The sequence below is a fragment of the Chionomys nivalis genome, chromosome 8 (assembly GCF_950005125.1).
Source record: "Chionomys nivalis chromosome 8, mChiNiv1.1, whole genome shotgun sequence".
NCBI classification, from domain to species: domain Eukaryota; kingdom Metazoa; phylum Chordata; class Mammalia; order Rodentia; family Cricetidae; genus Chionomys; species Chionomys nivalis.
In genome coordinates, this window is record NC_080093.1 from 68,148,556 (window position 1) to 68,162,779 (window position 14,224).

The following is a 14,224-nucleotide window of genomic DNA, read 5'->3' on the forward strand; positions in this document are numbered from 1 at the left end:
TCCCAGCTCCCACATGGCAGCTCACAACTGTCCAAGACCTGACACCCTAATACATACATGCAGGCAAAAACACCAATGCACATTAAATAAATAAAAAGAAAAGAACAAACCCCTGTCTGTGAAAAAGTACTCCACAGCCTAGTTGGTGAAGTGAATATATATACATATATGTATATATAGATATACATATATGTATATATATATACATATATGTATATCTATATATACATATATATGTAAACAAAATAACTATTGTTCAAATGAGTATGTGTGGAATATTTCTTTACACTATGTGAATGTCACTGTGATTGGCTTAATAAAAAAGCTAAACAGGCTGGACAGTGGTGGCCCAGCCTTTAATCGCAGCACTTGGGAGGCAGAGGCAGGCAGATCTCTGTGAGTTCAAGACCAGTCTGGTCTACAGAATGACAGGCTCCAAAGTTACACAGAGAAACCTTGTCTAGAAAAACAAAACAAAAGGCTAAACAGCCAGTAGCTAGGCAGGATTTTGGGGGACAGAGAGAATGCTGGGGAGAAGAGCAGTGTCTGAGGAGTCACGAGCCAGACTCTGAAAAAGCAACATGGAAAGTACATAGATGAGGTAAACAAGCATCAGGGCAGCACACAGATTAATAGAAATGGCCTAAGTGGTAAGAGCTAGCTAAAAAACAACCCTAAGTTATTGGCTAAGCTTTCATAATTAATAAGGAGTCTCCATGTGGCTATTTGGGAACGAGTGAACCTACCAAAAAGACTCTGCCTACATATGGTGATGACTACAGGGCACCTACATCCACATAAAACCTGAGAAAAATGGCCAGGTGGTAGTGGCACAAGCCTTTAATCCCATCACTTAGGAGTTGGTAATTAATGAGATTAATTGGTATGGATTTTGGTTTACTGTTACTAATTTAAAGTTGATTTTGTTATACTGTATGTATATTTCTACTCTTTTTGGGGGGTATTGTGCTTATGCAGTTCAATTAAAATGTAATGTATAATTAAGAAACACAAATTAGTAGGCATCTATACTAATCAAATCTGTATTAATAATAGTTATGTTTTCAAGGTTCAACAGATTTAGACAGATGGTCTTCAAATACTTCAAAGATCTACAGAAAATGGCATTTAAGGTGTTTAATAATCTAAGGCTTTCCATGACAATGAGATACATCTGCTCCTAACAACACCAATTTGCTTCAAAAGAGGATGATGGACATCAAAGAAACTCCCTATGGAGTTTGCTTGCTTTATGGCAAAAGCTAGCCATTAGGATAAAACAACTGCCCTTGCCTCAATTGCTGACAGCATACTGTCTAAACTGGACCAGTAGGATACAAAAGAAAGTGACCATCAAATTTTGCCAAGACAAAGTAGGACAGTCCATCAAAATTCACTAAATGTTTGTCAGATATTCTAGGTCTGTAGGCCAAAGTTGGATGCCCCAACATTACAGAGGAACCTTGGGTGACTGTCTAGGCAGCCAGATGTCCCTGTTGTTAGGTGACATTATACCCTTTTGTGATCTTTGATGGAGTTAAAGACTTAATGTTTTCCTTAGCTATGACAAAAAGTAAATTAGATATAAAACTTTGAACTCACAAAGATAAATAATGGAGTATTTTTTCCACACATGCCAAATACAAATGGACTGGACATTGTAAATATAATTCTTACCTGACAATTGTTCTTATTTTCTATAGTTTTATTATGTTAAAACCTTTCTTTCTTATTTAGACAAAAAGGGGAAATGTGGAGTATTCCTTTACACTGTGTGAATATGTCACTGTGATTGGCATAATAAAATAGCTAAACAGGTTGGCGAGATGGCTCAGAGGTTAAGCGACCGGCTGTTCTGTCACAGGTCGTGAGTTCAATTCTCAGCAACCACATGGTGGGTCACAACCATCTGTAATGAGATCTGGCGCCCTCTTCTGGTGTGTCAGCATACATTGAGGCAGAATGTTGTATACATAATAAATAAATCTTTTAAAAAAAAAATAGCTAAACAGTCAGCAGCTAGGCAGGATTTTCAGGGCAGAGAGACTGCTGGGGAGAAGACAGGGTCTGAAGAGCAGCATGAACCTGGGGCAGCACATAGAGTAATGGAAATGGGTTCATTGAAATTATAAGAGCTAGCTAGAAACAAAACTAAGCTATCAGCCAAGCTTTCATAATTAATAAGGAGTCTCCATGTTGTTATTTGGGAGCTGGTGGTCCCAATGAAAAACTCTGCCTCCGGCATGTGCTCTTTGTGTTCCCAAGGCAAGGTAGGTAACCCATTAACTGCAGTCCCTAAAATGTAAGTAGTCATCAAAACTAGGTGTTCAGACATTACAGAACACCAAGTCACAGGCTGGTAAGATGGCTCAGCAGGTAAAGTTGGCTGCCCCAGAACCAACTCCCACAAATTATTCTCTGATCCTCCACATAAAACATACACAATAAATAAATGAATGAAAAAATTAAGAAAACAGCAAGTCACTAGAAAATGATTTTTCTAAGGGAAGGTCTCCTGACTTCTCTCTGAACAACTTCATCTTCATTGTATTTTCAATATAAACAACACCTCTGCTATCAAGTAATTCATGCTGGGTGTAGGAGCACACACCTTTAATCCCAGCACCCAGGAGGCAGATCTCTGTGAGTTCGAGGCCAGCCTGGTCTACAGTGAGCTCCAGCATAGCCAGGGCTACACAAAGAAACATTGTCTCAAAAAAAGGAAAAAACAAGTAATTCAGAAAAAAATCCTTTTTTTTTTCTATTTTGCTGTCAAGTAATTCACAAAGAATTATCTTCCCACGCCAGGCGGTGGTGGCGCACGCCTTTAATCCCAGCACTCGGGAGGCAGAGGCAGGTGGATCTCTGGGAGTTCGAGGCCAACCTGGTCTACAAGAGCTAGTTCCAGGACAGGCTCCAAAGCTACAGAGAAACCCTGTCTCGAAAAACCAAAAAAAAAAAAAAAAAAAAAAAAAAGAATTATCTTCCCACTAACCTCAAGACCTTCACACTACTCTTCCTTGTTCTACATCTGTGAACAGTTTCCAGTTTTCTCCTTCCTTCCCTTGCTTTGGTCACCTTTATCTGCAGCTGCTGGAGGGCTACAGTCCATCAGATGTGTAGTCACCCCAGTACATAGGCACGTTATGCTCCCTGCCCTTGGAAAACTGCCAAAGCTCTGGGCTCTCTGTGACCTCATGGTGATTCTGCCTTCAGCTTCCAGGCTGTTCCAATTATACTTGGCACACCAATTGTAGTGAAGAGACTCCACTCCACAGGTTTGATCATAACTGCCTAAAACACAACTCTGTAAAATCAGAGTAGAGTCTGTGGCTGTCTTTCTGACCTATGATAGAAACACTGCTCAAAAGATAAGCCTACAGCCCCTGCTTCTCAGAGACTGAGGCAAACGAAACACTTGAGTCTAAACATATTTGGCAACATGAAGTGTGACGGTCTGAACGTAACTGGCCCCCATGATCTCACAGAAAGTGGCACTATTTGGAGTATAGTTTTGTTGGAATGGGTGTGGCCTTGTTGAAGGAAGTGTGTTACTCACTGGAGTTGAGTTTTCCCATGCTCAGGATAACACCCGGTGTGTCAGCTGACTTCCTGTGGCCCGCAGATGCAGCGCTCCAGTTCCAGCACCCTCTGCTGCGATGCCGCCATGCTCCCCACCATGATACTGAACTTCTCAAACTGTAAGCAAGCCACCCAATTAAATGTTTGCTTTTTAACAGTTACTGTAGAGGTGGGGAGCTGGAGAAATGGCTCAGTGGTTGAGAGCACTGGTTCTTCTTCCCAAGGACCCAGGTTCAATTCCCAGCACCCACATGGCAGCTCACAACTGTTTGTAACTCCATTTCCAGGAGATCTGATACCTTCACACCAATGCACATAAAATAAAGTTAAATAAATTATTGAGTTGCCATAATCATGGAGTAATGGTTTGTCCTGTCCCTTTAAGAGACAAGCCCCACCTACTCCTCCCTTCTGTGGCCACCAAGCAGGTCTTCCTTCCTCTTTCAGCCTGTTTGTGCTCTCTCTCTCTCTCTCTCTCTGCCTCTCTTCAGAAGGAGTGGCTGCGGCCTCTCCTCCCCTTCCCTCCTCTCTCTCTCTCTGTTTTCTCTCTCTCTCTCTCTCTCTTTCTCTCTCTCTCTCTCTCTCTCTCTCTCTCTCTCTCTCTCTCTCTCCCTTCCCTTTTATTAAATAAACTATATCCAAACCTCTCTCTGTGTGGCATGCTTATCCTTCTCTGTCTCTCACCTGCCGTGGCTCCTCATGGGACCCGGCTGCCCCTCGGGGAACCACAGCGTTTTATCTAAACCACAACACAAGGTGTCTCTTCACAGCAACAGAACCGACCCTTAACATGAAGCCAATCTAAAAATAAAATAAAGAGGGGGAAGAAGAAAAAGGTCCGGCATACCTCCAACTTCCCCCTAGGAGCACTTTCTAATTCTACACAGACACAAATGATCTAGACCCATAGCTATGATGAGGAGTCTATACTTGTGACTCTGCCAGCATATCTCAAATTCAGACTGTCCTCCTCTGGCCCACAATTCTCCCAGCCAAGTGTGTCAAACAGATTCAGCCTCATGATGAATTTATTATCATTAATATTCCCGTCTCAAACAGAAGTTCACCAACAACTGCCCAGATTTCTATGGGAAACCTCACATCCATCAGACCATCTGTGTGGTCCTTCAGAAGTTCGTTAAAGAGCCGTGAATGCAGCACCCACTCCACGCCTGCTGCACAGCGTGGACCTTGACACCGACACAGAACTGATAATCTGGTCTCCAATGAGTCACGAGGCCTCTGTAACTTTAGAATATAAACACCTCTACCACGAATGCACCTCAATGGCAGACTGCTTCCCTGGAGGGAACGAGGTTCTGTGACTGCTCCCAATCACTATGAAATAAAATAAGTCTATTTGTCCCTTATCCCTCAATGCGGCTTAGGGTGCCATCTAGGGTGCCTGACATACAGGGGATAAAAACTGACCACATCTATGATGGTCAACCCTATTCCAGTGCAATCTTAAAAAACCCAAGCCTTAGAAACCCTGTTTCGAAAAACCGGAAAAAAAAAAAAAAAAAAAAAAAAAAAACAAGCCTTTCTAAAACACACTTCTAATTTCATTGTCTTGTTAAAAATCCTTCAAAGGAGATCAGATGTGTTGGTACCCGCCTTTAATCTCAGCATTCAGGAGGTAAGAAGCAGGAGGATCTCAGTGGCATTGAGGCCAACTTGGTCAAGAGAGCAACTTTTATGTTCTAGAGCAGTGAGAGCGACATAGTGAGACCCTCAAGCAAACCCTTCAAAGGCTCCCGACAGATCGATGAAGTACGAACCTTTTAGCATACTATGAGCCCTACAGCCTACTGGGCCACACCCTGCACTCTCTAGTCAGCTATCTACATGAAGGGGTAGGGCGTGGAGAGTGCAAGAACGAACAGTAACGGGAGAGGAGACAGTCCATACTGGCCCTTATCACTGCCGACTCCTGCCAAGCCTGCAGATTTTCTCCCACCTTCAGACTCCCTCATTCCTACGGATCCTTCAAGCTCTGCTCAGATCACTTTCTGTGAGATTCTGAGGCCTTAAGAGACATCATCCCCCCACTCCAGCAGCTGAGACTCACAGTGGTGGGCACAGCCTGTGCATCCCATCTCCGGCTGGGTAAGCTGTACTACAACAGATTACAGAGGCAGGTGTTGGTGTGCACAGACACACTGGTCTGTTCTGTGCTGCTCTGACCTCTGCAACAGGGTCTGACAGAGAGAGGTTGCTCAGTTCCTATCTGCTGGATGTATAAACTGCCGCCTGTGTCTCTTCCACTGCAAGGATTTACTGTTGCTTCTGAGGAGCTGGGCTCTCCTTTGTCTCCAGAAAAGCTCTGAAGAGATCTCTAATCATGATATCTTTTAAGTGTAGGAAGCACTTGTTGTACACTCGGGAGGCAGAAAAGACAGGGCTGTGAGTTCAAGGTCAGCCTGGTTTGCACAGGGAGTTCCAGGACAGCCAGAGATATAGAACAAAGAGATCCTGTCTCAAAAAGCAAAACAGAAAAAACTACTTGTGGAATGGCAGTTCTAAAAGCTATGTGCTCTCACCAAAAAAAAAAAAAAAAAAAAAAAAAGTTTGTATCTAAGAAGCAACGGCTTCCAAGATGGGATTGGAGAGACCAGGGTCATGTGCTGCTCTTATAGAAACCCACATTTGATTCCCAGCACAAAAAACCTGCAACTCCAGCTCCAGGGAGATCCAAAGTCTCTGGCCGCTGAGGGCAACTGTACTCATGTGCATGTACATACACACATAGACACAACATGTACACACACACACACAAGTACACACTTTCAAAACTAAGCCTCCAAGAATTTAAAGAAAGCATAAAGTTGCCTCATATCAGCCCTCACAGCACATGGGAGGCTGGGACAAGCAGGCTACCACAAGCTACCCTGGGCTACAAGAGGACATCATGTCAATTAATAAACGAGCAAGTCTAAACATAGGTATATTTATCTTAAACTTGAAAGTAGAAATGCTGGGCTGGAGAAACTACTCAGTGGTTAGGAGCACTGGCTGCTATTCCAAGATGGACCTAGGTTCAGTTCCCAACACCCACATCGTGGCTCATGACTATCTTGCACCCCAGTTCCAGGGAGCCTGACACCCTCACATAGACACATACACAGGCAAAACATAAGCACGAATAGAATTTTTTAAAAACAAATATTGATATTTCAAGCACTGACAACACAAATCAATTATTACACAGCAAGGAAGACGGGCGGGCATCAAACAACACTCAAAAGACAGAAAGTCCGAAAACCCCAAGGCACAGCCTTCTTCATTCCTGGATCCTTCCACACAGCACTCTGATCCAGCCACCACAATTCTTTACCAAAGGAAGCAACAAGCTTTCAACACTGCTTAACCCGGACAGATGCACTCTTGGTATCCATCCCCAACACTGCTTAACCCGGACAGATGCACTCTTGGTATCCATCCCCAACACTGCTTAACCCGGAGAGACGCACTCTTGGTATCTTTCCCCCCACTCACTCAACAAATCGCCACCGGATTCTATGGATCCTGTACTCTAGGCAGTGGGCAACAGTGGTGACTAAAACTAAGGCCCTGCTTTGATGAAGCTTGCACTCTGTCCGAATAGGATAAACAGGTGTGTACACGTCACACAGCTACAAGCACCTAGAATCAGGACAGAAAGGGGAGCCTCCACAAGCAGGTACTTCCAGTTTGTCTTTCTTCCCTTCCCAGGAACCTTCCTTCCCTTAATCTTCCAATCAGGAATATTTAGTGGGGAAAGGTCAGACTTGATAAGGACCTATGTGCTAGGCACTAAACAAGATCCTGCAAATAAAAGAGGCAAGAAGTTCACAGTCCAAATGGAGAGGCAGAGGTACTCAGCTCACAAATATTTACACAACACTGTGCGAAGCATCACAGAGTTCCACAAAAAAAAAAAAAAAAAAAAAAAAACAGACTAGGCATGGTGGTGCAGGCCTTTAATCCCAGCACTCAGAGGTAGAGGCAGGTGGATCTCTGTGAGTTTGAGGCCAGCCTCCTTTACATAGTGAGTTTCAGGACAGCCAGGACAAGGAAGAGACCCTGTTTCAAAAGTGAGGAGGGGGGCTGAAAACATGAAACTTAAGCAGACGGGTAAAATGTCATGCCTGAGGCCACCACAGCAAGTTAGGGGCAGGGCCGGAACACAGTCCGAACATCAGACTGCCTAGACAAACACAGAGCCTAACCAGAAGGAGGTGAGAGCCGGTCTAGACGCCTAAGAGAAGAAGGAAGAGCTCAGAGAAAGTGATACCTGGAAAAAAGAGAAATGCATTCCGGACCTACACTTCGTTACATATCCGTCCTAGCAGGACGCGCGGTCTATCCTAGGAGGTACCCTACTGAAGCCAGGCGTCGTCTTCTAGCAGAGACTTTACAGTACTCTACCAGAGGGGCACTGCCGCCTCTGGAGACAGCGTACTGTCTCCTAGGTAATGGCCTGCCTTATCACAGGGGTTTCCCGGTAAGAGTCTAGCTTGCGGTATTCTAGCAGAGGGAAACTGTCTAATTTAGCTGCATTCCCTGCCAGCCCCCAGCACACCACTGGGGGTACAACAAAAACTTATGTAGTGACAGGGTTCCTTGGCCCAAGAGCAAGCCTCACCACCTGGGCCCCTCCTCCAGAAGCGCACGGTCCCTGACCCTCTGGAAGCTGGCCACTACTGGCCCTGAAAAGCGGCCCAGAGAAGGTGTCGCTCCTGTCCCACCCTCCTCGGAGCACACACTGGCCCCCAAACGCCCTCGGCTCACTACCTCCGGGCAAGAGCAGGGAAGCCGGGGAGGCGGCGGCCTGCGTGACGGGGATGAAGGGCACGTTGAAGCTGAACTCCGTGGCCGAGGAGGAGAAGAGTAAGTTAGTGCTCGACGAGGCGGACGCTCCGCCACCGTTAGTCTTCCTATCCGCCATGGTTGCAGACCCCCGGCCGTTACGTGGCTCTGCTAGCCCGGTGCTGCAGCACAGGCCGGAAGCTGGTCAGCCAGAGTGCCACCGCACTTCCGCATCTGCGCACGGAGGCCGCAGACTGAGGAGCCACTCAGGGACCCGTCCTCTTCCGGAAGCTGACGCCGCCCGAAAGCAATAAGGTGGAATGGGCTTCAGGCCCAAGCCGCCCACGTGACACCCTTGGCCTGTCGGGACAAGGCCAGAAGCTGGAACCACGGCGAGGGGAGTGGCCGTTGCGGGTTCTGAATCCAAGCACTGCTGGACGCTGAAAGTCGCGGATTCTCGGCTGCGCTGGGCTGCATGAGTTTCTCATGGGCCGTTTTGTGGCTTGAGTTTATTTGCTTGCTTGCGAGGCCGAATCTCGCTAGGTAGCCCAGAATGGCTTCCTTCCCCAGCTCTTCCAGTCCTGAGATTAATACTACCCCACGCAGCAATTCTCAAATCTTTATGGCAGGCAGTGGTAGGACATGGGAGTAAAAAGTACTATCTCCTTGGGATTTTTGTTTTTTATTTTTGGTTTTGTTTTGTTTTGAGACAGGATCTCATTATGTCGCCTGGAATTCTCAGAGTTCCGATTGCCTTGTCCAAGTGCTTCAACGGTGTGTTCCACCACTCCGGGCTACTATCTCCTTGAATGCATGCATTGAAAAGTGTCTTTGGAGCCACACGGTGCTGGCTCACGCCTTTAATCCCAGCACTCAGGAGGCAGAGGCAGGTGGATCTCTGAGTCGAGGCCAGCCTGGTCCACAAAGTGTGGCAAACTCTTGTCTCTATCTCGAAAAACAAAGTGTCTTTTTCGTAAGGCAATTCCAAAGGGTAGGCGAGTTGCCTTTCAAAGGGGCAAAGAAAAGATTTATAATTAAAAAACACATCTGCTCTAATCTAGGGTCAGGGACCTATCTGCCTATTAGCCGGTTTTGGCTGGAAGAAAAACAGTAAATTCCAGCCACCGCCCTTTAATCCCTTAATCCCAGCACGTGGGAGGCAGAGGCAGGTGGATCTCTGTGAGCTCGAGGCCAGCGTGGTTTACAAGAGCTAGTTCCAGGACAGGTTTCAAAGCTACAGAGAAAACCTGTCTCAAAAAAAAAAAACAACAAAAAAAAAAACACAGTAAATTCTGAGAGTGTTGAGCTTCTTTGGACAAGCATTTTATCGGGGGCTGGAAATGGGGAGAGCAGTATAGTATTGAGAATGCCTTTGGGTGAATCATAGGTGACATGGCCTCAAGCTGCTAGAAGCCACGCTAGACTAGAAGCTGGTCAAGAAGATTCTCCTGTCATTGTACTGTACACCAGAGAGTGATGTAGGAAACAGACTTGAGATCCTTCCTTTTGGGGGGATTTACAGTCTGGCAAAACAATCAACTAAACACATAATAACAATAACCTGCAGACTTTCCTTAAGTGTGCTTCCTGGAACACTGACATCATCAGGGGACAGAGGTCTAAACATTCCATGAGAAGAGAACATGTATCTCTCTCCATCAGACCATTATAGAACTTACTCAGCCTGAAGTGATAAAAAAAAAAAAAAAAAAAAAAAAAAAAGGTCCTTGAGAAAGAAAAACTAAAACCGAAACCTAAACATTAGTTCCTCGGTCTCTTTATAGGTGAAGGGACAGCTTTGCAGACAGCGCGCCTTATAAGTGCTCGCCTCAGAAAACCCAAATTCCAGTGCGCCTTATATGTGCTTGCCTCAGAAAAACCCAAATTCCCAAACTGTTGCTTTCAGATTTTTGTTTGTTTCTTTGTTTTTCGAGGCAGGGTTTCTCTGTGAAACAGTCCTAACTGTCCTGGAACTAGCTCTTGTAGCCCAGGCTGGTCTCGAACTCACAGAGATCCACCTGCCTCTGCCTCCCAAGTGCTGGGATTAAAGGCATGCGCCACCACCGCCCGGCTCTCACCTTATGATCTTTAAAAAAAAGTTAGACCACAAAAGGAAGAAAGAAAAGCTAAATATTAATTAAGGGGAGGGAAAAAAAGACCCAAAAGGGCTCAGAACAAGATATACCCTTCAATGTCATGTCTGCAGTGGTCTTCTATTCGGTTCCCCTTCATGGACCCCACTTCTCCCAGTAACACCATCAGATTAAGAGTCCATTGATGCAGTGGTGGCTCACACCTTTTATCCCAGTACTCAGGAGGCAGAGACACAAGCAGAGTTCCAGGACAGCCAGGGTTATACAGAGAAACCTTGTCTTGAAACACCCCTCCCCCAACAAAAAAAGTGTCTACCAGCAGGGACTGAAGATGTAGCTCAGCCTGGGCTACATAGAGAGTTTCAAGGAAACCTGGGCTACAATGATCTAAATAAATAAATAAAAATCTCTATAGCCAGATATCTTAGAACAAAGCTTTAATTTTTACATTATGAGACTCGAAGCTCAAATACGGAATTTCCTCATTCAGCTCCGAGAAGGTGACAACTCTCTTTACTGGATGAACTAATGAATGAGGTAGTGATATCATCTGTCTTAGTTATTTTTCTATTGTGAGAAAACACCGTGACCAAGACAATTCATGAAAGAACGCTTTTCATTGGGCTTATGGCTTCAGAGGGTCAGAGTCCATGACGGCAGGGCAGAGGCATGGCAACAGGACCAGCTGAGATCTCACGTCAGGATCTGAAAGCAGAAGGCAGAAGGAGTCCATGGGAATGGTGGGAGGTTTCTGAAGCTCCCAAATCATGATACGGAGACTTAATAATCGTTATGAATGCTTGACCTTATTTTATGCTTGTTCCACTAGCTATTAAAAGTTAAACTAACCTGTTTCTCTTTATGTTTTGCCTCGGGGTTTTTTACCTGTCTTCATGTGGTATGTCCTACTCAGTGTCTGGCTGGCTGTTTCCAGTGTTGGACTCTAGCGTCCAAACACTGAGGAGGAGTCGCCCCCAGAGACCACCTCACACACCACAGCTGATGCAAAAGCATGAGGATTTTATTAATTCTGTTGTGACAGGGTCCCTCAGCATTCGGGAAGCTGAGAGACCTCAAATAGCTGGCACAGGCTACTTTTAAAGGAGAAGGCCACAGAAGCAAGGGGGGTTGTGATTGGCTTATTCAAAAGGGCTATTACCAGTAATTGGCTGGAGAGCTGTAGCCAGATCAGGTCAGGTAAGAGGTCATTTTGACCCCATTTCCCAGGGGACCAAATCAAAACATAAGTATATGGGTAATTGTTCAGAAACTGAGTACGTGTGAGTGTAGCTGTTAGGTCCCTGGTTCCCAGGGGAGGATGGGAAGCACTATGGCACGGAAGCTGAGAGGATTCAGAATTGTCAGAAATGGCTTCAGAATTGTCTTAAAGTCTTACACCAGGAGTCTCACTCTCCCCCTCGTTCTCTCTCTGCTCCCTCTAGCCTGACTCCTCCTACTACTTATTCTTTCTGCTGCCAGCCCCACCCACCCATCCTCCACTGCCTAGTCACTGTCCATTCGGCTTTTTATCAGACCAGTCAGGGGCCACAGGCAGGCACTGAACAAAAGCAGCATAAACAAATGTAACACATCTTTACATAGTTAAAGTAATATTCCACGCAGGACGGTGGTGGCGCACGCTTTTAATCCCAGCACTCGGGAGGCAGGGACAGGCGGATCTCTGTGAGTTCGAAGACAGCCTGGTCTACAAGAGCTAGTTCCAGGACAGGCTCCAAAGCTACTGAGAAATCCTATCTTGAAAAACAAAACAAAACAAATTTTCCAAGACAACATTCCAAAGTCTGCCCCCATGACACATCTACTACAACAAGACCACACCTCTTGACCCTTTCTAAACCGTTCCACCAACTAGAGACAAAGTATTCGAACTTATGAGCCTATGGGGACAACATTGTCCTAGCCTTGTTAGTTTCTCAACTCACAATACCAGATGTAAAGTCATATTGAGATGCCAAGTCCAAATTACCTCTTTTGCCCTGAAGCAAGTCAGGAAGCGCTCCAAATCATGATATTTTGGCATAAAGATTACCTTGAGTTAAAGGCAACCGGGCAGAATCATATATATACTCCTGCCCTCCCACTGTTTGTATAAAAACAGGACATGGGTTCCCAAGGTGTCCTCCCTCCCCTTTCTATCAGTTAATACAGAAGCTAATTACTAGCGAGAACTTTAGATCTTTATCAAATCAGAAGTGGAAAGATTTCACACATTGCTAAACTATAATGAGTCTTTCATATTTTGATTTGTGGCCTTTGAGAACTGAAAACTACTTTCTTCTGTCATTTCTATACAAATTTATTGTTCTCTGTGGATGACTGCTAGATAGCCCCAAATTATAAGCCACTTTAAGTTATTTTTCCCTGGTTGTTCATAAACTTGTGGTACACATGTTCATAAACTTTTTGTAAATTTTTTTTTTCCGAGACAGGGTTTCTCTGTAGCTTTGGAGCCTGTCCTGGAACTAGCTCTTATAGACCAGGCTGGCCTCAAACTCACAGAGGTCTGCCTGCCTCTGCCTCCCAAGTGCTGGGATTAAAAAGGCGTAGGTCACCACCGCCTGGCAAACTTTTTTTTTTTTTTTTAATGAGACAGGGTCATATGTAGCTCAGGCTGGCCTCAAACTGGGTATGTAGCCAAGGCTGACTGTGAACACCTGATCGTCCTTGCCAGCATCTCCCAAGTGCTGGAATTTAAAGACAATGCCTATCAGCTTTCCCTCATCAACCTGTGTGCTGTTAAGAGCAGAGAACCAAGAAAGGCAGAGCAGCAGTTTTCTTTTCCCTACAGCTCTATGGAGGACTCTGGGTTCAGTCTAGCTGTCTCTGTTTATCTGTTGCAGCCTCTTTGCTTTTTATCTCTTGCTAGGGATGGGATTAAACCCAGGGCCTCTTGCATGCCAGGCGAGTGCTCTACCACTGGGCAGTTCTTATTCTCCAGCTGTCTGTCTACTTTCTAGATTCCATTCAGATTACCATTTTTTTTTTTTTTTTTTTTTTTTTTTGTCAAGTAGGTATAGGTGATGAAACCAGGGTTTTCTGAGGTACATCCCATGCAGCGGGGAAATGGCTAAAGGCGTTGCCCTTCTGGGTCGGCCCTCTAAGAGTATCCTGCCCCAGCTCCTTAGTTGCCAGGTTGGAGGTAGACGCCCGCTTGCGTGTTTTCAGGTTAGAAACTAAAGTGGGTCAGAAGAGAGTTCTGAGTGCTTGCTTCTCCATGAGGAACCAGTTCCTCTGCAATACTGAGATACCCACTAAGCCTGCATACAATGCCTCCTTGATTTAAAAGCCTCCTTAATTAAATCGTTCAGGAAGAACTCATTGAGCTGGGGACAAGTTCTTACATAGGATTTTAGGCAGGGTGCCATAGAATTCTAGCGCCAGAAACAGATGAAAAAAATTAAGTCACAGAGAAATCAGGTTAGCGGACACCAAACAGAGTTTCAGCCCTTAATTTTGTTCAGAGATGACTCTGAGGCCTGGGTTAGCTTGCTTGTGCCGTTTGATCCTTCCGCAGGGACGCACACTTTGGGCCAATGAGGCAGCCTGGTAGGGTTTCCCATCAACGCGCTCACGCGGTGACTACTCTGCACAGTCTAGTCTCTTCCCTGTGCCCATCTCCAAGATGGCGGCCGCGTCACTGCCCGGTCTCTACCCGTCTCCAAAATGGCCGCCCGCCCCGCCCACTCCCTCCCCTCCGGGACTGCGCAGCACGCTCCCGCCGCCCCTCCCTCCCGAAC

General features: G+C 45.6%; 1 protein-coding gene across 5 annotated transcripts in view; it reads right to left on the minus strand.

Annotated features, from left to right (window-relative positions):
- Sec23ip (SEC23 interacting protein) overlaps nt 1-8,571 on the minus strand; it is a 47,108-nt gene extending 38,537 nt beyond the window's left edge. For 3 of the 5 annotated variants that reach the window (XM_057778205.1, XM_057778204.1, XM_057778203.1), the window contains exon 1: nt 8,359-8,571. In XM_057778205.1, the coding sequence (XP_057634188.1) occupies nt 8,359-8,512 (154 nt within the window). In that variant the 5' untranslated portion in view covers nt 8,513-8,571. Of the gene's footprint in view, nt 1-3,559; nt 3,640-8,358 lie in introns of those variants that run through there. The other 2 variants (XM_057778207.1, XM_057778206.1) reach the window with 2 other exon arrangements.
- Between the last annotated feature and the right edge of the window lie 5,653 nt (nt 8,572-14,224).